This window comes from Myotis daubentonii, chromosome 18 (genome assembly GCF_963259705.1).
Source record: "Myotis daubentonii chromosome 18, mMyoDau2.1, whole genome shotgun sequence".
Lineage (NCBI taxonomy): Eukaryota > Metazoa > Chordata > Mammalia > Chiroptera > Vespertilionidae > Myotis > Myotis daubentonii.
In genome coordinates this window covers 3,610,321-3,633,037 of record NC_081857.1, presented here as the reverse complement: position 1 = coordinate 3,633,037, position 22,717 = coordinate 3,610,321, and the positions used below count along the sequence as shown (strand labels likewise).

Sequence of the window (22,717 nt, the reverse complement as noted above, 5' to 3'; positions counted from 1 at the left end):
TCTACTGTTGTGGTAAACAACCTGCTTCCCTATTTATAATGGTCTGGCCCTCTAGCAACTTCAGAGCAAAATTATCACTAATTTGCCTACAAACGTCAGGTGGCCATAATAATCTGGCCACTCAGTGTGTACACCAAAGAGCTGGGAGAACCCAATGACCAAAGCTGCGCTACAAAGTGGAGCCAGGTGACTGGGGACAGGATGGGGAGCAGACTTACTTTCCCACGCCACTTCCCTTTGAGTGCCCGAATTGCGTACGTATTCAGTTGGATAAAAGTGAAATAAAATGTCTGCTGGCACTGGCACAGGGCAGAGGGAGAGCCCAGTGCTATTTGTCATTAAGGACATTCCCTTGTGCTCCCCCCCCCCCCTACTCCTGCCTGGAACCTCACACACCTGACACATGGTAGTTTTAAATAATTATATTTTTAAATGAATGGATTCCCTAGGGCAGTGGTCGGCAAACTGCAGCCCCTTGAGTGTGGCTCTTCCACAAAATACCATGTGCGGGCGCGCACGTACAGTGCGATTGAAACTTCGTGGCCACACTCAAGGGGCCAAAGAGCCGCAATTTGCCGACCACTGCCCTAGGGAATCCTCCTAAGATGAATTACTAAGTGAAGCAAGGGTATGTTAACTCAAAAATAAAAAGACATCTCAGAGTGAGAGGCAACAAGCATTTATTTGAGATCAACATGAATAGCGATCCGGGAAGCGCGGGTTCAGGCAGACGCCCAAACAGTGTTCGGAGGAGGAGCCAGAGGGGACGGGTGTTATGAGAAAGGGCAGGTTGACAGTGACATCAACAGAAGAAGGTGTTGTTACGGGCGCAGGTAACATGGCATGGTGATGCTATTCTAAGCATGGCTTAAATTTCAGTCCCGTGGTCACAATAGCCGCCTCCTTGTTATCTTTGCAAACAGTTCTTTGGTTCACAAGGTTGCCCTATGCCCAGTGCAAAGCTTACTTTGCCCTGTTTTAATATTCTAAATATTCGAGGCATAGGATGTGCACAGCGGTTCCTCTGGGACGGCAGCTCCGGGGCCATTTAAAGTGGTTCTGTTGATATTATTTTTATTCACAGCGGGAACAGGGCAGGGAGGGGCAGGGAGGGACTGCAGGGTGGCATCAGGCGGGCCAGGCTCGCAGTGACTACGGGGGCGGGGGGAGAGCGGATGGTGTAGAGGCCAGTGGGGGAGGGAACACAGACGCTAACACAATGAGAGGCACCGGACAAAGAGGGGACCGCTCAGGACGAGAGGACTGAGAGCTTGGTCTTCTCTGTGCCCTTGGTCACCACCTGAACCTGCAGGGGTGACACTGGACCCCTGAAGTGGACCAGAGACCAGGAAACCACACACCAGCTCCTGCCCGCGGAGACCCCTTTAAGCTCTCTGAGACACTCAGCATTTGTAATACAGAAAATCCCAAGGCCCGTCTCCCGTTCGGCTCTGACCACCCGTCTAAAGAGGAGCCCTTCCCCTGCTCATTTCCTGTCCTGTGCCACCCCAGGCCATGCCCCACGGGACTCTTACTCTTGAAGCAATGACCTGCCCTCCCAGCTTGCTTGGGACTGAGGGGGTCCAGGGCCAGGGGACCCGGGACAGTTCCCGCACCTGAGACCAGGTGGCCATGGTTCTCTGATTACTTGCGTCCTGTCTATCTCCTCCGCCAGGCGGTCCGCTCTCTGAGGAAACAGACTTCCTGTCTCCTCATGACGTGTCTAGTGTGGGCTGGGCTTGTGGGTGGGGAGGGAGTGACAGGGTCATGTTGGGCCTTGGGGTGGTGCAGACTGTGGGCAACGCCCTTCTTAATTGGTTCAGACTCTCCTCTGAGATCATTTCCCTTTTTATGACGAGGCGGCAATTTCCTGTCCATCATAGGAGAAGCCCAGGACTTTGTACACCTGTCAAGAGGTGAAAAGGCAGGAAGAGAGTTCAAGGAGAAGGCGGGCAGGTTCCCGCTGGGGCCTTTGGTGGAGGAGGTGGAGCACAAGTCCAGCCCCACAGGTGAGCTTGCCTGCCAGTCGAGGTGAGGGGCGGGGTGTGCGGGCCAGGCTGAGCTGGGGGACCAGGAAGCGGAGCCCTCAGTGCACCTCGGGGCCAGCTCTCAGGAGTCAGCCCACACCTGTCTGGGTGCTGCCGGTTCCCGGCTGGGCTTGAGGCGACGAGGCAGCAGGACATGGCGGGGACGACGCGGCCTGTGCTGTGGGTGCTCTGTGGGGGTGAGTAGGCCCTTCCCCGCCCAGTGCCCAGGTGGGCGAGTCTCCCCGGGAGGCCCTGCTGGGCAGAATGACACGTTCTGTCGTTCAGGTGGCGGGTTCCGGTCCAGAACCCATAATCAGAATGCTTTTTCATTCACATATTAGTAAATAGGATCCCAGCCCTTTTCTGAAATGAGGAATTCGCAAATTCTCAAACACCGTATTTTCTGATCTCAAATCAGAATAGAGGGTCGGACACAGGATCTGACCTTTGGGACAAGGTGTTTGAAATTGAGTTTGTCCTGGAAAATCCAAGATCTATGGATTTAGATATGTTCACTACTTGAGATTTTAAGCTTTGCCTTCAAACCAGAGAAAAAGTCAGTGTGAAGAGTGTTAACATCTGCACCACATAGGGAAACTGAGGCAGAAAGACAATTCAACTGACCCAATATCATTCCCAGAGCAAAAGAAGACCCAACCCTTCAACAAGCACGACAAACAAAGGCGAGACAGGCCCTTCCCAAGGCCCCAGCTCCTCAGCCTCTGATTCTCTGCTCACCCGGAGCTCAGAAGACGGGGCCCCACAAAATAGGAATCAGACAGCTGTGGCCACGCAGCTGCGTCCCAGCCACGTTGCTGTGTGAGACCGGGGCATCCCTAGAGTTAGGATGGAGGAAGGCTTGGCGTTAGGGTCCTGGGCCTGGCGGGAATGGGAATGGGAAGGGAAGGTGAGAGATGGGGCTGGGAATTTTAGGAGTAGATTTCACTCGGTGTATTTGGCAACACTGAGAAATCCCATCAGCCTGCAGCGTAGAAGCGATTGCAGGCTCCAGGGAGCTGGGAAGAAAGGAGGGAGGCGGAGGGTCATAGCAGGAAGCACAGAGTCCTAAGCCCTAGGCCTGGAGCCAAGGAGGCAGAGCTCACCTTTCAGCTGTGTGCCTGGCTGGTTTGGCTCAGACTGAGGGGTCCCGGGTTTGGTTCTAGTTAAGGGCACGAACCTCAACTGCAGGCTTGACATTCAGGGAAAGTGCAGGAGGCAATCACTTGATGTGTCTCTCCCACATCGATGTTACTGTCTCTGATTCTCCTCCTTCCTTCCACTCTCTCTAAAAGTCAACAACAAAAATAATCAGCTTGTACAGGAAGCCCCAGAACCCGCCAGCCATGCCCAGACCATCCTCCCAGGCCCCCAGGCTCCCACCTTCCCCACCTCTCCACTCCTGGAGGGCGGCCTGGTTCTGGGGAAGGGCTGGGTCGAGCTTGGAGATAGATCTGGAAAAGACCGATTCGCTCAAGCCCAGGCTGCCAGGTGGTCCATCTGAATGGGGCCCGAGGGGCCTGGTCACCAGGTTACGGGGCCTGGGCCACTCCTTCACGCAGACAGCTCCTTACTGGGCACACTTTGTGCGGGCACCGAAGGGGTGAGGCTCAGCTGGCAGACCCAGGTGGGAATGGGCGGGGGCTGAGAGGAAGCGATGCCCGGCTTCCCCTCCCCCATCCACTGCAACCCATGCCTGAATGAAAAGGAAGTTGATTTGCTTAGGAAATGACCTCAAAACAAAATGCTCACCCAGCGTAGAATGGGAAGCGGCCCTAGCCCTGCGTTGCCTGGAGGGTCCGTTTGCCCCCCCCTGTGAGGAGGAACCCGTTCTTGGGCTTGTGTTCAGATAAAGTGTGTTTCTGCCCCCTCTCCCCCTGCCCAGGCCAGAACCCCTGCCCACCACCTGGCCTTTCTCACCAGAGGATGGGCTGGAGCCCGGGGCAGAGGGCCCAGGCTGGATGGCCCCTCGGGTGCTAGGACAGTTCGCTGAGTGGAAACATTTGGGGGAGAAATAGCCATTGCCACCTGCATGTGAGCAACGAAGGCCTTCGAAGGTCAAACCTAAGAGCAGCCAGGGGGCCCTCCACCACCCTCAGGAGAGGACCCCGAGGAAGGCGCAGGGAGGTTGGGGAGGGCTGCTGGAGGAGGCGGAGTTCTGCACCTGAACTTGCCCAGTCGTATCTTAGATCTTGCTGACGTCCTGGGCAGAGCAACTCCACACTGATAACAGGCCCAGCCCCTCAGGCTGCGGGAGGGAGAAGGTATCACATCAGATAACGTGGGGGACGAAACAGAAGGCAGTGCATTTAGAGAATTTAAAAACAACGCTGACAGTGACCAGCTGTGGGCCTGACAGTTCTAACGTCAGCGACAAACACTTCTTCCTCCCAGGCCTCCCAGGCCTCCCCCGGGGCCCAGCCACACCTTCCTTCACTCACTTTAGTGTGGGCAAAGTTCACCTCCATACCCCTCCACTTCCTAACCTGTGAAATGGGCAGGATGCTCACTGTTCCTCCCGGAGGTGCTGCCGATATTCAGAGTTTGTAGGTGTAGAGATCTAGGAAGAGTGCCTGGCACCCGGAGCATTCAATAAATGCCTCTTATTATCAGTGCGGGCAGGTGTACGTTACAGAAGATAACTAGAGTTTGGTTCCTCATCGCCGGAGGGCACTCATCTGGCAGACCTGCGCCCAGAGTCAGGATGACTGGGGCGGAGCCCGGAGCTGTCTCCCCCCAGAGGCTGCTAGAGGAAACACTCCAACCCGAGCCCAGAACTCCAGGGACTTCTGGGTCATCAGACCCCAGGAGGACTGGGCGTGGTGACAGTCCCAGCGGCAGGAAAAGAGATTCAGAGAGAGGAGCCCCCCAGGAAAAACGTCCCTGAACAGTGCTGCCCAAGGCCCGGAAGTCTTTGAAGACCTGATAACACACACACACACACACACACACACACACACACACACACACGACCCACAGCCCTGGAACTAGAGGAACTCTCCTTGAAGCAGAAGTGAGAAAAACTTGGGGAAATACTGCTTTCCATAGACAAGTAAAGGAATCCCTCACCCTCAAATGCTCCAGAAGGGAAATGTGTTTTTTCCTCCCCTTATCTAAACAAATGCGCTGCACCAGTGGGTGCTGATCCACGATGGGTTCTGGCGGGAACCAGCTTTCTAAGTTCCAGACTTGCAGGCTGGTCCTGCCATTCTAGAATCCCCCCCTTGGGGTCTTCGTTAGAGCACTCCCCCCCCCCGCCCCCCAGCAGAGGACCTGCCCCTAAATGCCTTCCACTTGGCCACTCTGAGTGCCTGGCCCCTGTTGGTCACAGGCTCAGGGGGGTCAGTTTGACTCCCCACTGGAGTCAGAGTGCCGTGGGGACCGGACCTGGGGCACCGGACAGAAAAGAAGTGGGGGCAGGGCGGGGCCCCAGCTGGCCGCACTGCAGCGGTGTGACTGCAGGGGCCAGGGGCGCGGTGGCAGGATCTGTCTCAGAGGACCTGGATGGGACAGTGTGCTGTTTGGACGCAGTGGTGGTGAGCCCCGAAGGGCAGAGCTATTGGGCTGGGAGGTAGAGTGAGGCTGCCCCTGGCCTTGGTGGTCCTCGGGTTTTATCTCCTCCTGCCCGCCCAGGGCACCAACTGTCACTCCAGAACCCATCTCCTTCCTGCCGGCCTCCCCCGCCTCGGCCACCCAGTGCCCTGAGCTGCGTTGTCTGCCTGTGAGTCAGGCGGCCATAAACACCAGCAGGACCTGGGACTGCTACAAAGTTCACTGGGGACAAGCGGGCGGGGCAGGCGCCAGCTCCCGCCCCTCCCCTGCCCAGGCTGGGTCTTTCCATCTGCTTCTCCTCTGTTGTCTCTCCCCCTGGGAGCTCCTGCCCTGGAACCCCGCTCAGGTCTCTTCACCTTCTGCCCCAGCGGGGACCAGAGAGACCCCCGCGAGAGGCATGATGGGGCCCCTGGCTCCAGCTGGCTGTGCCCTGCGACAGGCCAGGTCCTCCCGGTGCCGCGCCGCCTGCGTGACTCACAAACAGGAGCCGGCGAGATGGTTCCAGGAGCGCGCATGCCTGTTGCAGGACGTTTGGGATCTAAAAATGCACAAAACCCCCACATTGCCCTGTGACCCCAGAACCCAGTCCGCTGTGACCGCCCTGCGTGCGGGTCTGTGTTCTCCTAGAACCCGCTCTCTCTGCGGTGGCGGGAAGCGGTGCGGCTGTGCAGACAGGCTCACGCCTGACCCGGTCCCTCGTGTGCACATGTCCACCTTGGAACGGGATCCCTGGGGCTGTTTCAAGGCCCGGCCCCTCGAGCGGCCTTTCCTGTCCAGGCCTGGTCCCACACCTGCCCTCTGCCCACTCTTCACTCCCAGCACAGGGTGGGGAACGTCAGGCCCATGAGCCGAATGAGGCCCGAAAAGTCGTTGGGTCTGGCCCCGCCAAGGCCTTAGTGGTGAATTAATTAAACGTTTGACCAGATAAGCAGGCTAGTTTTTAAGTTGCTAATTCTCTGTGGAATGGTGTTATAAATATCCAAATGGCCCCTGACAGAGGAAAGGGTCCCCACCCCTGCTTTCACACCGGCATTGAACGCGTAACTAGGCTCCAGTAGGTGCCGGCTGGCCGTGGCTGGCCGTGGCTGGCCGTGGCCTCCGACCCGCTCACTCAGCGAGGTCGTCTGAGCCCTCAGCTCCGTGGAGACGCGTTGGGGTGGGAAGGAGCCCTGTCTGGGGAGGGGAGGAGGCCTGCACCCACCCACCCTCATCCACCAGGGAAGAGTGTGTGTGGGACAGTCACCTGCCTGAGGTGGCCCTGAAAACCAGCAAAGAAAACGGAAACACTAGCTCGAAAGCCACCTGTCCCCCTACGCTCACGGCAGCATATTCACCGCGGCAGGAGGCGGGAGCCGCACAGGAGCCCTCAGAGAGGAGTGGCTGAAGGAGGCGTGTACAGACACTCAGCCACGGGAAAGAAGGAAACTGCCATTGGTGGCAGCACGGATGGACCTGGAGGGCATTTCTAAGTGAAACAAGTCAGACAGAGGAAGACAAATATGCATGATTTCACTTACATGTGAAATCTAATAAACACAAACAAAAACCCCAAACAAACAAAAACCCTCATGGAATCAGAGATTAAACTGGTGGTGGCCGGCAGGAGGGCGCGGGGAGCTGGGTGAAAGGTGACGGGCTGGTGGTGATGACACTGTCACAGCTCCGCAGGGTGACAGGTGGGCACTGGACGTGGTGTGGCGATCACGTCGTAAGGCATGTGCATTCCGAATCCCTATACTGTGCACTTGAAACTAATGTGACACCGGATGCCAACTACACTTACAGAAATAAATCACATACAAGCCAGCGCAGCGAGGGCTGGGTGTTCCCAGTGGGTTCCCAGAGGAGGCGGCCGTGAGCAGGCCCGCGGCAACGCCCAGCGCCTGCACTAAACTGGGGCCACTGGGGAAAACCAGTGACGTGATTGGCATTTGCAGATTCCTAAGATCCATGTTGAACAAAAAGTTCAACAAACATTCATCGATTTCTAACCCCCCTTCTCCCCCCAGTGCCAGTTGGAAGCCATTCGTAAGAGGGGGCAGGAAAAACCCACCTGCCGGCATGCAGGGCCCCTCCAAAGACCCGCATTTCCTCAACACAGAGCGCGGGCCCAGCCCTGGGCAGGCGGTGGCCTCTGGCCTCGCACCAGCTCCTCCTCGTCCGTCCGTGGGAGCAGATGGATGTCCTAAGTGGAGGCAGTACCGCCAGTGCCCCCCGGGCCCCCACATTCACTGTGTGCCCTCCAGCAGCCAGTCCATCACGCACTTCATTTCCCGCCTCGGGTGTGTTGCTTCCCGGGAGCTCTCAAGAGACAGTTCATCTTCTTAACAAACCCGGATGATTCACAAGCATCACCGTCTTCGCCGGCCTCCGGCCCCGCCCCTTAGGGAGGCTAAAGGACCGCCAGCTTCGGCCTTGTCTGGGGCGCTTTGCAGACCTGGCCTCACTCGGAGGGAGGGGCTCCTTTACTCGGTCTTTTTTGCGTTCTCCCGTGATCTGTGGGATAGGGTCTGCAAACAAGCGTCTGGGCTGTGAATCCTACCCATGTTGAAAGCTTGGCTCCTCTGTACCTCATTCATTTGCTAGAGCAGGTCCGATGTGGGGGCACTTGGCTGTGCCCCGGGGATATGACGATGGAGCAACACAGCTCTGCAGAGGAAAAGACACGATTACATCGCTGGTACCTGCGTATGTGCTGGGGAAAGGGTGTGCACGCTAAATGTATTGTCGTTCAACCCTCACAACAACCTGGAGTTAGAGAGCACTGTCCTCATTGTGAATGTGTTTATTTATTGATTTTGAGAGAGAGAGAGAGAGAGAGAGAAACACTGATTTTTTTTCTCCCACATATTAATGCATTCATTGGCTGCTTCTCATATGTGTCCTGACCGGGTATTGAACCCCCAACCTTGGCGTAGCGGGAAGACTCTCTAACCCACTGAGCTACCTGGCCAGGGCTCCTCATTTTATAGTGGAGGAAACTGAGGCACAGAGAGGTTCGTTAAGTTGCCCTGGTTACACAGCTGGTAAGTCAGGGTGAGGTGCCACCCCGGGCAGCTGGGCTCCAGCATGTGCTCTGGGCTGCCCTCCCAACGGCGAGATAACTCCTCATGGCAGCGGTTCTCGGAGCAGGTGCTCACGGGTGGCAGGTGGCACGGCCCTGCCTGGGAGAGTTTGGGCGTTTCCTTCTCTGCCAAGGGCCTCAGCGCAGGAGAGTGCCGCCCTCCTGGCAGGTGAAGCACCTGCTCTTCCAACATGCCCGCCCCCCCCCCCGCCCCGGGAAGGCTAGCTGGTCACTGAACTATTAGTGCTTAGCCCAGCCGTGGGCAAACTACGGCCCGCGGGCCGGATCCGGCCCGTTTGAAATGAATAAAACTAAAAAAAAAAAAAAAAAAGACCGTACCCTTTTATGTAATGATGTTTACTTTGAATTTATGTTAGTTCACACAAACACTCCATCCATGCTTTTGTTCCGGCCTCCGGTCCAGTTTAAGAACCCACTGTGGCCCTCGAGTCAAAAAGTTTGCCCACCCCTGGCTTAGCCCCTGGGGTGAGTCAGCACATCGGTGGATGGCAGATGCGTGGGGAGCTCACACTTGAGGAGCACAGGGGAGTGAGGAGGAGGGAGGAATATTCCGGAGCGTGAAGGACACAGCTCTAGGGAGGCAACTCCTGGGCGGTGGGGGGGGGGGGGGGGCGATCCAGGGCAACTGGGAGGAAGGTGCCCAACAGACCTGGGCAAGGAAGTGGAAAGAAGGTGGTTGGAAGGCTCTAGAAATTTCTGGAATTCCTCCACTTCTTAGTTTTCTAATCACAGGTTAGCTGTCCCACCTGGGGCTCCTCCACTGAGTAGGGATATGATGATCCCACAGAAGAGGAACCCGGGGCCCAGAGCTGCAACACTGAGCCCAGAGGGGGAGGACCTGGCTTGTTCCAGGAGGTGGAGGGGACTGGGGGACAGCCATCGGAGCCCCGAGCCGTGAGGCCCGCGGTGTGAGAGCCAGGGGTCCGGCTGTGTGGGGCGCTGGGGGCCTGGCATCCTTAAACCCGGGGTTCATTCCCAGTGGGGGTTACGGAACATGGCAGGGTGCCTGGGGCCAGGACCCACCCACAGAGGCCCCCCGGGTTTACAATAGCATCTGACTCCGCTCAGAGAGCTCCCCTTGGCTTATGAGCTCTTTCCCATCCGTTCACTTCCGCCTTTCCCCTCAGTCTACCAACATGAAATGCTTTTAACTCCCTGTCCTAATGATCCCTACACCCCTAGCAATTATAGTCCTTCCCAAGCGTTCGCCCAGGGTGCAGGGGTGGTTCTCGCGTGACTTCTTTATAACCGAGGGGGTCTTCAGGAACAGACTGTGGGCCAGGACGGTGGAACGAGCCAGCAGGACAGAGCACACGCAGGACAACTCACAGTGATGGGCGCGGATTACGGGGCAGCCCCCGTTCTCAGCAAAGCGAACATTCCAGCCAGGCATTCACCACCGGCGTGTCCCAGGGAGAACACAGGCCCGAGCGCCCGAGGGACTGCTGGGGGTCATGCATTTAGGGACAGAGGGACTCGTTTAAACCATTTAACTCTGTGCTGTGCCACTTCCTCCGGCCCTGGAGAAGCCGTGTGTTGATGTGGAGTCGCAGGTGCGGGATAAACGCGTCTGACCTGGGAGGTGGATGGGCAGGAGGCAGGGGCCGAGGCTGGCAGGCAGGCGGGCCGTGTGCTGCGGGAGGGGCCCACGCCGTGTGTGGGCTGCGGCCGCGGGGGAAGGACGCCACTGGGCCTGCCCGCGCCCTCACCTACCCCACCCCACCGTCCCGCAGTCTGGGTGACCGTCACCGCCATCTCAGTGGAGACGCCGGGGGAAGTCCTGCGGGCTGCCCGAGGCCGGAGCGTCACCCTCCCCTGCACCTACCGCACCTCCGTCCTCGAGCGGAAAGGATTCATCCAGTGGGACAAGCTGCTGTGGAGCCACTCGGTGAGTGTCCCCGAGAGGGCGTCACGGACGGGCGGGCGGAACGCGGAAGAGTGGGCTCCGCGGAGGCAGAACCGACCTCAGTCCGCTCCAGGCTCCGTTTGATAAGCGATGAGTAAATTGGTGAATAAATAAACTCCAAAGGCAAGAACCAAGTACACGGAGTGGCCGGGAGCCAAGGGCGCTGCCCGCACGGTGCTGGCCTGTGGCAGGCGCTCAATGGGCGCTGGCTGACGGGGCGCAGGAACAGACAGTGGGCTCCCCTGCGGGGTGAGAGCGAGGCGGGATCTGGGGAAACCCCATTTACCCTCACACCCCCCTGCCCAGCCCTTCAATGTTGTCACTAAACTTAGGAAGCTGCTGGGAGCTGGTGCCACCGAGGAGAGCTGCTTGGTCGGAGGGTGGCGTCGGTGCTGCGGGTGGCGGGGCTTTGGGTCGGCGGCACCGCGGGAGGAAGGGCCGCGCCGAAGCCTTAGGGTGAGGGCCAGGCGGCATCTCTCCTCCCTCCAGGAAAGGGTGCTCGCCTGGACATTTTCGACCAAAGACTACAACTACGGTAAACTTTATGAGAACCGTGTCAACCTGTCGGGCAATGCCGAGGAGTCCGACGCCTCCATCATCATCAACCAGCTGACCATGGACGACAACGGCACCTACGAGTGCTCGGTCTCGCTGCTCAATGACCTGGACGGCATCTCCAAGGCCCGAGTCCGCCTCCTGGTCCTGGGTGAGTGCCCCCCTTCCTGTGGTAGGCAGCAGGTGCGGCAGGGGTGCCAGGAGGACAGGAGCCAGGAGGACAGGTACCTGGAGGGGGTACATGGAGGACAGGTGCCAGGAGGACAGGTGCCTGGAGGGGGTACATGGAGGACAGGTGCCTGGAGGACAGGTGCCTGGAGGACAGATGCCAGGAGGACAGGTGCCTGAAGGATAGGTGCCTGGAGGGGATGCCAGGAGGACAGGTGCCTGGAGGGGGTACATGGAGGACAGGTGCCAGGAGGACAGGTGCCTGGAGGACAGGTGCCAGGAGGACAAGTGCCAGGAGGACAGGTGCCAGGAGGACAGGTGCCTGGAGGACAGGTGCCAGGAGGACAGGTGCCTGAAGGATAGGTGCCTGGAGGGGATGCCTGGAGGACAGGTGCCAGGAGGACAGGTGCCTGGAGGACAGGTGCCAGGAGGACAGGTGCCTGGAGGATAGGTGCCTGGAGGATAGGTGCCTGGAGGGGGTGCCTGGAGGACAGGTGCCAGGAGGACAGGTGCCTGGAGGACAGGTGCCAGGAGGACAGGTGCCTGGAGGATAGGTGCCTGGAGGATAGGTGCCTGGAGGGGGTGCCTGGAGGACAGGTGCCAGGAGGACAGGTGCCTGGAGGACAGGTGCCAGGAGGACAGGTGCCTGGAGGATAGGTGCCTGGAGGATAGGTGCCTGGAGGGGGTGCCTGGAGGACAGGTGCCAGGAGGACAGGTGCCTGGAGGACAGGTGCCAGGAGGACAGGTGCCTGGAGGATAGGTGCCTGGAGGATAGGTGCCTGGAGGGGGTGCCAGAAGGATAGGTGCAAGGAGGACAGGTGCCAGGAGGACAGGTGCCTGGAGGATAGGTGCCTGGAGGATAGGTGCCTGGAGGACAGGTGCCTGGAGGATAGGTGCCTGGAGGGGGTGCCTGGAGGATAGGTGCCTGGAGAGGGTGCCTGGAGGACAGGTGCCTGGAGGACAGGTGCTTGGAGGATAGGTGCCTGGAGGGGGTGCCTGGAGGATAGGTGCCTGGAGGGGGTGCCTGGAGGACAGGTGCCTGGAGGACAGGTGCCTGGAGGATAGGTGCCTGGAGGACAGGTGCCAGGAGGACAGGTGCCTGGAGGATAGGTGCCTGGAGGGAGTGCCTGGAGGACAGGTGCCTGGAGGATAGGTGCCTGGAGGATAGGTGCCTGGAGGGGGTGCCTGGAGGACAGGTGCCTGGAGGACAGGTGCCTGGAGGATAGGTGCCTGGAGGATAGGTGCCTGGAGGGGGTGCCTGGAGGACAGGTGCCTGGAGGACAGGTGCCTGGAGGATAGGTGCCTGGAGGGAGTGCCTGGAGGACAGGTGCCTGGTAGCAGCAGTGCCTGACCCAGAGCTGGGACTCCTCCGTTGTCTGCGGGCCTCAGGCAGGCACTGTGCCTCCCTTGGAGCTGCAGAACAGTCTAGTTTCCAGAAGGGTGGCCGCTCCGCAGGGCAGAGGACATGGCCCATTGGGAGTGTCCCCTGGGGCTCAGCGGCATCCTGTCCATGCTCTGATCACGCCTCTTCCTGGACACCTCTCCTCTTCTTAAAATCCTCACCCAAGGATATATTCACTGATTTTCAAAGAGAAAGGGGAGGGGGGAGAGAGACAGACAGACAGACAGACATTGATATGAAAGAGAAACATCGATTGGTTGCCCCTCGCATGCGCCCCGACCAGGGATGGAACCGAACCTGGGCATGTGCCCGACCGGGAATCAACCTGCCACCTCTGGTGCATGGATGACGCTCCAACCACCTGGGCCGCCCGCCAGGGCAGCCCTCCCCTTTTCACACCCAACTTACTAACAACACGGCCGCCAGGTCGTCTGCCTTTCAAATGCGCCCAAGACCCCATTCTCTTCCTACAAACAATGTGAGTGGAGTCCACGTGTGAGGGAAGCTGCGCCATCGTCTACGCTAGGACCTCCCTCTATAGACAAGGCCCAGAGCAGGCAGCGCCGGCGCCAAGCCAGAGCCGCGGAAGCCTGTGGCGACACCTGTGCTGTGCCCAGCCCGGCACGGCCCACCGCAAGGCAGCGCCCGTCTGAGTCTGACCACCACGGGCCATTTCCCCTTTAGTTCCTCCCTTTACACCACTCGGGGGGCGGGGTGGGGGTGTGTGTGTGTGGGGTGTTCCTTGCTGAGGTGGCTGCCTGGCTTTTTGAAGCTTCGCAGTGAGTCAAAAAGCACAGCCCTGAATGGAGGGCTGTCTCCCCTCCCACACGCCCCACCAGCAGCAAATGGGGCGCTGACAGACCCTCCACGCTTCTCCGCATGTCCTCTCAACAGAGAGAGAGAGAGAGAGAGAGAGAGAGAGAGAGAGAGAGAGAGAGAGAGAGAGAGAGATTACCAAGCCAAGAAAATGAGCGTTTTCCCCCAGTCTCTCTTCTGCTCCCCACCCCCATCCTCCCATTGCCCCGGTTCCCCAGCTGAGTCCCTCTCTTCCCACCGGGTCTTTGGTCTTTGCCCAGTTCTGTCTCCCGTGGCCCTTTAGCACCTCGGGCCCTCCCGCCGGGGCTGGCTGGGGAGTCAGCGGGCCCCACCCTGCCAGGGCTGCTGCGTTTTAGTTAACTTGAAGGGCGAGGGGACACCCTTAATCTGAGGTTATGGAACTCGGTGAAACCCATTTTTTGCTTTAAAAAAAAAAAGCGTGAGAGAGATCATATTGTACTACATGTCACGAAACTCAGCAGTTTCTCTTAAAAAACAAAGTTTTCTTTCCTAATGGCTCTCCCGCGGGGCTAGTTCTGACCCACAAGGGCATTCATTATGTGGCGCCACCCACCCAGGCTGGACTAGGCACGAGGCCCTGGTCACCCAAGGAGGCCGCCTTGCCCGGGACACCTGCCCGGTGCCCATGGGATCGCAGCCTCCCGGCCTCTGGCGCCCCCTGGTGTCCTCCGTGGGAGGCGCAGGCCCTGCAGCGGCCTCCAGCCCATTGTGTCCCGGCTCCACTTGCCCATTGCTCCGCCCGCAATAAGTATTCAGGTGGCATCTTCGTCCTGTCTGAGAGCGGACACCAGCCAACTGAGATCTGAGGTCTCCGGGGTCCCCGCAGCGGGTGTAAGGGCTGCTGGGACAGAGGGGACAGAGGGGACAGAGGGGACTGGCCACGGGGATGCTTCGCACTGTGCGTGCTGCTCTGTGATGGGGACAGGCCGCTGGGGAGGGGCTGTGCTGGGCTGACCTCGAGCGCTTGCCTCTCAGCTCCTGGCTGTGAATCTCTCTGCCTGGGAGCAGACACGACGGCAGACGTGAGTGCGCGGGTGGGAGGTAGGTGGCTGTCGCCAAGCCCCGCCTCCTCACGCCTCCTCTCGGCCCCTCCCTGCACAGTGCCACCCTCCAAACCCGACTGCAGCATCCTGGGCGACACCGTGATTGGGAGCGACATCCAGCTGACCTGCCAGTCGAAGGAGGGCTCCCCGGCCCCTCAGTACCGCTGGCAGAGCTTCAACCTCCAGAACCAGGAGCGGAAGGGCCTGCCAGGTAACCACACCCCCCACAGCCGACTGCCAGGCTGCCAGGGGGCCCGGAGGGCTGTCCCACTCTGCAGTGAGCACAGCTATGTCCTGGGTCATGTCTCTGGGCGCCGGTTTCTCATAGCCATGCCTACCTCCCCCCAGTTGCTGAGAGCAACAGCGGCGGCTTCATGGGAAGCACCTGGTGGGAGTGCGTGATGGCTCCCCAGGCCCAGGACACAGGAGTCACTGCGAAAGCCCTGGTCGCAGCTCTGAGTACGATGATGCCAAGTTCACATTTGAGGCCCCACATCCAACACTGTGGCTCCACTCAGGGTGGGAATTTCCTGTCCGCACTCCCTCCTAGGCCGTCTGTCTCAGACTCCCCTGAACCTACTTCCACAAATGCACGCCCTCATGGCTGCACACAGGAGACCAGGGCTGCACGCCCTCATGCTGCACACAGGAGACCAGGGCTGCACACCCTCATGGCTGCACACAGGAGACCAGGGCTGCATGCCCTCATGGCTGCACACAGGAGACCAGGGCTGCATGCCCTCATGGCTGCACACAGGAGACCAGGACTGCACGCCCTCATGCTGCACACAGGAGACCAGGGCTGCATGCCCTCATGGCTGCACACAGGAGACCAGGGCTGCATGCCCTCATGGCTGCACACAGGAGACCAGGGCTGCACGCCCTCATGGCTGCACACAGGAGACCAGGGCTGCGGAGAGGGCCCGTCCCATTGCCAGGAGGCCACTCGTGTCCTGGGGAGCTCGGTGTTTGACCGTTTGGTCAGGAAACAAACTGGGAGGGGAAATCCAAAAACTATATAAATATTCTCCGTCCTCACCTTGGAGCCCATGGTGTGGGAGCCCCGCTGGGGGCCCCGGCCCCGGTGCCCATGCTGCCTGGCCAGCTGCACCCAGAGCTCTCAGAGATAAGAAGACAAGGCCAGAGGCGCCCTTGGTCTCGGGGGTTCTTCCACCTCAGTGGGCTGGGAACAGGGGAGGGAGAAGTACAGCGTGGGGTAGGCGTGTGCGTGGGGTAGGCATGTGTGGGGGGTAGGTGTCATTGTGAGGTAGGCGTGTGCGTGGGGTCGGCACGTGCAGGGTAAGCGGTATCTGGAAAAGTCGGATGGGAGGGCAGCAGCCGCCTGCCCGTGAGCTGCATGAATGCCGGCTGGGGCTCCCGTTTAACCGGGATGAACTTGCCACTCCACCCTTCACTCGCTTGGGGCAAAACAAGAACTTCTTAAAAGTAATGAAAGGACAGAACTGCGGGTACCCCTCGCTCTAATGTGAAATGGAAGCCGTGGTGTGGGCTCGGCAAGCTTCCAGTTTGGGCCCCACATTTCTGCTGGCAGGTCTGCTCTGGGCATGCCTGGAGTTCCTGCTGGCACCGCCGGGCAGCCTCCCCTGGCCGATGGCCTCCCCTCTCTGGCTGGGAACGTGACTCCGCGGCGGTCACCGCGGTCTGCCATGGCCACTGCTCGGTCTGCCCTCCGGGCAGCACAGTGTGCGCAGCGGGTCCAGGCCTACAAGCCTTACACCCAATGGCGCTGTCACGGAGGACACAGAGGCCAGCAAGGCGGCGTCTGGAGGAGGCACTGCAGCGGGCAGCACAGCACGTGGCTGACAGCACCGCACGCTGTGTGACCGCGGCAAGCGTCTCAGCCTCTCTGTGCTGTAGCTTCTGCACGAAACCTGGGCATTTTGCTAGTGTTCAGTGCACAGGATTGCTGTGAAGGTTAAATAAACGCACCGGGGAAGCACGGAGTGCCTGGCACAGTGGTTCTCAACCTCGGCTGCACATTCATTAGAAGCACCTGGGAATCTTTTTAAAATCCTGATTTCTGGGCCTCAGCCTCCGGAAATTCTGTTTCTTTGTGATGGGGTGGGGCCACAACATTAGCAACAAAGAAACAGAATTTCCGGAGGATGAGGCCCAGAAATCAGGATTTTAAAAAGATTCCCAGGTGATTCTAATGTGCAGCCGAGGTTGAGAACCACTGGCCTGGCGGATATGAGCACTTGGCGCTGCTGTGGGCTGGGGCCTTGAGGAGGAGCAGCCAGGCTGGGCTGCAGGGCACAGAGCGTGGGGGGTGGCAAGGCGCAGGGAGCATGCTCGGAAGGACAGGGACAGCACTGAAAGGAGCCCGTGCACCAGGAGGGGGGCTGCCTGGGCCCGGGAGGCCACCTGCTCCTTCTGAGGCGCCCCAAACGGGCACCCCATTCACAGTCCTCCTGCCTCCAACAGAAAAGACCCTCTGGTTGTCAGAAGCCAGAACTTCATTCTTCTTTCGTAACCCCCAAGGGGAGAGCCGAGGACACGAGGAGGTTAAGGGAAGCGCACTTGCCCGCTTCTGAAAAGCTTCACCTGCCAGTCAGACTCGGGACCTGGGAGTGACAGGGAGGAGTGGGCTGGCGGGATGCCAACAGGAGCGGCACCTGGTGCCGGGCTGTGGTGGGTGGCGTTCCTGCCTCAGAGCCGTGCAGAGCCTGTCCCGCTGCTTCCTGCGGGGCCAGACGAAACCCGTTTCTCACATAAGCATTTCAGTCCACGGTGGACGACAGAGCAGGGCTCCCCTGCCCACGTTCGAGACGGCTTCCTTTGGCGGAGCCGGCAGGGAGGGCGGGGTCCTGACTCCCACCTGCTAGTCCCGCCCGGCCTTGTTCCATCGCCCTCCCCGAAGGCTGTGAGGAGGGCAAGAGGAGAGCCCGTGGGGGTACCTCTGAACATGCTCTGTAAACCAGGGAGCCACGCACGGAAGGAGCGGGAATTTGATATCCAGGAGGGAGGGAGGGAGGGAGGGCGGTTCTGGGGGCTGGAGCACTACAGGGAGGAAGTGGACCCTGCTCCCAGCAGCCAGGGAAGATCATGGAGGCCAGAGGCAGCAGCCAAGCTGTGGACAGGAAAGTTAACTCTTGTCAACTGATCTCAGTGCCCTGGAGACAGTGCTCAGCAGAGCCCAGGGAAGGTGGGAGCCGCTGTCCTGTGCATTCCCATCTTGACCACAAGGGGTCACCATTGCAGCAGAAACAGCTTCACAGCGATCAGGTCCTTTCCAGAAAGGGGGTTTGGGGAGCCCCGAGTGGGAATCAGAGCAGGTCTCGCCCCGGGTGTGCACTGGGCAGCCGCCAATGCCCACTGTTTGCTTGAGGAGCCGGGGAGGGGTGCTGACTCGAGTAGGAAGCCCGGGTCCGTGCCCTAAACAAGCCTTCCCTCCATCACCGCGCTGTGCACCGAAGCGCAGTCCCAGCTCCAGCCGCTCAGGCAGGGAACCTGATTCGCCTGGAAGTATGTCCAGGTCGGAGAGCATTTCCCAAAGTGGGTTCCTTCAAGTTGCCTCTTTTTAAAAATCCCATTCGTTTAGAAAATGAGACCATTACACCCTCGCCACCCAGTGCTCATTCGCGCATCAGAAGCTACAAGAGTTCTGTCGTTAAAAAAAAATAACCCTTAACTCTGATTTCTAAACCCGTTCTAGTCATGATCTCTTCAGTACGTGAGCAGCGCATGGGCAGTATTCCAGAGCACCCCGAGCTGTGGGCGCCCAGGGTTTTGGGGGAATGAGCACAGGGAACACCAGCTGCTATTCCAGCTGGTGGAGCAAGGGTGGTTCTCATCTTATTCTGCTCCTCGCGGAGCTCCGCCAGCCTGCGGGGCGATCACACTCCCTTCTGTAAGCTCCACGGCAGCCACTGGGGGCTCCGGTCCCTGCCGCCCCCTGCGCCTCTGTCTGCCCTGGGAATGGGGGCGTCGCCACCTGCTTGGACTGAAGCAGGATGTTTGCTAACGGCTCATTTCGTAGTTTTGTGACTTCAGGAGAGTCAGCCGCTTCTGGCAGAACCAGGGACCTCCTCCCTGAGGAAGCGCATTGATGGTTCGTCCAGACCCAGTGGCATGGGTGGGGGAGGCGGGCGCCAGGCAGGGCAGGCGGCAGGCTGGAGGGGGGCAGGCCCAGGCCCGGTCTGGGGACCGCGCTGCGGAGTCTGGACTCCTTCCTGGAGACCATGGCCGCCCCTGGGCTGTCTGGCGGCGGCGGGCCGTCCCCTCAGGACAGGGTGCGCCCTCCTGGTGGCCGCTGGGCCACACAGGCTAGTTCTGCCCCAGGTGAGAGGACGAAGGCCTCCTAACCCTCCTCTCAAAACTGCAGTCACAGCGGAGCGCCTCAGGGGACATACAAGTACAGTGCCACCCGCTCTCCTCCCACGGTGCACACCACAGGGCCGGGACTGGGCAGGAAGGCCGCTCCTGGGCACATTCCGGCGGGTCGGGGTAGCGCTCCCCCCCTCACCCTGACACCCTGAAGCTGCGGCTCCCACAGTGAAATGGCCACGGAAGGGTGGACAGTGAAGAGTCCAGACAGACAGCTGCCCCCCACCCTCCTCCCAGATACACACACTTATACACACTCACACACCATACACACTCACATATACACATACACACTAACACACTGCATACACTCACAAACCACACACTCACTTATACACACTCGCATATACACACTCACACACCACACATACATATACACACTCACATATACACATACACACTAACACACTGCATACACTCACAAGCCACACACACTCACATATACACACACACCACACATACTCACTTATACACACTCACACACCACACATACTCACTTATACACATACACACAAACACACTGCATACACTCACAGACCACACACACTCACATATACACACACACCACACATACTCACTTATACACACTCACATATACACATACACACTAACACACTGCATACACTCACACACCACACATACTCACTTATACACACTCACATATACACATACACACTAACACACTGCATACACTCACAGACCACACACACTCACATATACACACACACCACACATACTCACTTATACACACTCACATATACACATACACACTAACACACTGCATACACTCACAAACCACACATACTCACATATACACACACACCACACACACATATACACATACACACTAACACACTGCATACACCCACATACCACACACACTCACATATACACACACACCACACACACATATACACATATACACTAACACACTGCATATACTCACATATCACACACACTCACATATACACAATCACACACACATCTACACATTAACACGCCACATACATCCACATATACACACTCACACAACACACACTCACATATACATACATACACACATCTACACACACCATACACTCATAATTACACATGTATATTCACATACATACTCACACATCCAAACTCCACATACACTTACATATATACATGTATACTCACATTCACACACTACAGACACTCATGTACACACTCACATTATATGCATGCACACTCACACACTCACATATATAAACTCATGATTACACCACCTTCACACACCACACATACACACAAACACCACACACACTCACATATACACACACACACTCTCACTCACACTCACATATACACATACACACTCACATATATAGATACACACACACCACACACACTCACACTCATGTATACACACTCATGAACACATCAGACACACACCACACTCACATATACACACACATACACACACTCACACATGCTCACATACTGATTTCTAAAGCTTCCTCCACACGAGTCCCAGTTACGGGTTCAGTTTCTGAAGGTCATGGAGGGGGTCATAGTGACGCCTCATCAGAATTTTCCGGTGACGCGTGTGTATAGGGCGTGTCCAGTCGGGCCTGCTGTGTGGGCCTGAGTGACCGGCGCCTTGGCTGATGCCCACCGTGTCCGCGAGGCAGGCGCCGCACTCTCTCTGTTCAGAAATAGGGAAACCGAGGTGCAGTGAGGCTGTTACTGCCCTGGGCCACACCGTGCGTCGGACCCGGGCCCCGGCCTGCAGCTGCGGGCTTCCCCGGACCCGGGCCCCGGCCTGTAGCTGCGCCCGCTTCCCCTCCGCCTGGCGCCCTCCTCACCCTGCGGCCTTCCCTCCCAGGCGCCGGGCACACCCTGACGCTGAAGAACATCTCCACGGACATGTCCGGCTACTACGTCTGCACCTCCAGCAACGAGGTGGGGACCGAGTCCTGCAACATCACCCTGACCGTCAGGCCTCGTAAGAGCAGCCGAGTGGGGGGGGCGGGGAGGGGAGGGGCCGCTGCCGGGGGCCGCTGCCGGGGGCCGCTGCCGGGGGCCGCTGCCGGGGGCGGGGGGGGGGGGCGGGCCGGTGGCCGGGGGACCCGCCAGGTGCCCTGCACAGCCCACTGCCTGGAGGCCAGACCAGCTCCCTTGCTTCTTTGGAAGCAGTGCCCAGGACGCTGGTGCCTGGAGACCTGCCCAGCCAGTGGCCGGGCGGCACCAGAGCCGCCGTGGTCCGGGCCCCATCCTTTGGGGTGGGCCACTCCCAGCTCAGGTAGAGCTGGAGGAGGACTGCCTGGCTGACGCTGAGGACTCCGGGCCCAGGGAGCACAGGGAGGCAGGGGCACAGAGCCAGGGCCATCATCCTTGTCCTGTCCGCATCTCCATGCGGAAGAGCATCCTCAGTCCTGGCTGGCGCTCCCACCAGGCAAGGCCTCACGGTGACCCCAGGCTGCTTCCTGGGCTGGAGTACCGGGATCCCAGGGTTGAGGGGGCAGGGGTCGGGGTGGAGGGACTGGGGCCCTGGCTGTGGGGCCTCCCGGGGTGCTCAGCCCTCTAGCTGGGCCCTGTTCGGCTCGCTGGGCTCAGGCAGTGCAGCTGCTCTGTCCCTTGCAGCCTCCATGAACGTGGCCCTGTACGCGGGCATCGCGGGCGGCGTGGTGGCGGCCCTCATCATCATAGGCGTCCTGGTCTATTGCTGCTGCTGCCGGGAGAAGGGCGAGGACGAGGAGACCAGGCCGTGAGTGTGGGCCGCCGGCGGCACGGTCTGGGCAGGTGGGGAAGGTGGCCCCAGCTCCTCACACCGGGACAGCTGTCGTTTTTATCAGCACAGCAGCCCCAGACTTGACCAAGGCCCGTGGATCTCAGGGCAGGCCTGCCGGTGGGGGCCAGGGCCCAATGTGGCCAGAACCTTTGTCCCTGGTGGGTCCCTCTGCTCACGGGAGGAATGAGTCTGGGCCCCTTCCTGTCCTCTCTGAGCCCGCCCTTCGGCCAGGGGCGCTGGGTGGGGCTGGCAGGCCCTGAGAGGCACTGCCTGGCTCTGGGGCACACCTTCCCTCTGTCCTCACGGCCGCAGGAATCGGTCCATCTACCGGGAGCCTCCAGAGCAGCTGAAGGAACTGCCCAGAGGGCGGGAAGAGGAGGACGACTCCAGGCGCCAATCCTCTGACTATGCTGCCCACGTGTGACCGGGGCCTGCTGCAGGGCGGGCAGGGGCAGCGGTTCCGTCCCGGCCCCCACCCTGCTCCAGCCGATTTCCTGACACCCTGCCCCCCCCGCCCCCCAGCAGCACTGATGGTGCTTCCTCCCCATGGCAGCCAGAGGCCCTGGCTTAGCCTGATGAGCCGATGCCACCTGCCAAGTAAGCCCTCCCACTGCCATTCCTGGCTCCCAGGGGCCAGGCCGCAGCCTCCATCTTCCTGCAGCCGGTGGGACAGCAGGGGCTGCCCGCTGACGATGTGCGGGGCTGCATATCTGGCGCTCCGGCCAGACGGGTCATGCTGTGCTGTCTGCTCCTAAAACACATAGATAGGAAGGTACTGACACAGGCCAGGCCTGGAGATATGGTCTCATGGCCCCTTCCCAGCACGCAGGCCTTCTCTCTCAGAAGGCCCGGAAGTCTCATTCCAAATTTGGGAGACAGAGGACTGGAAAAAGTATAAATAAAGAGAGTTTCCTCCATATTGGGGGCCCAGAATTTGAAAGACACATTTTTCTCTGGGCCTCCACAGAATTTAATAATAAAATATAACTCTTGCAGTCGGCGCTGCAGTTCAGCCTCTGCTTCGGCAAGGTGCTGTAACTGTA

General features: G+C 59.2%; 1 protein-coding gene across 1 annotated transcript; it reads left to right on the top strand.

Moving 5' to 3' along the window:
* Positions 1-2,026: 2,026 nt before the first annotated feature.
* Positions 2,027-22,382, top strand: GPA33 (glycoprotein A33). The gene is made up of 7 exons (XM_059673465.1): positions 2,027-2,224; positions 10,395-10,549; positions 11,057-11,273; positions 14,631-14,783; positions 20,769-20,888; positions 21,527-21,650; positions 21,987-22,382. The coding sequence occupies exons 1-7, from the start codon at positions 2,182-2,184 to the stop codon at positions 22,096-22,098; spliced, it is 924 nt and encodes a 307-aa protein (XP_059529448.1). The 5' UTR covers positions 2,027-2,181; the 3' UTR covers positions 22,099-22,382.
* Positions 22,383-22,717: the final 335 nt, after the last annotated feature.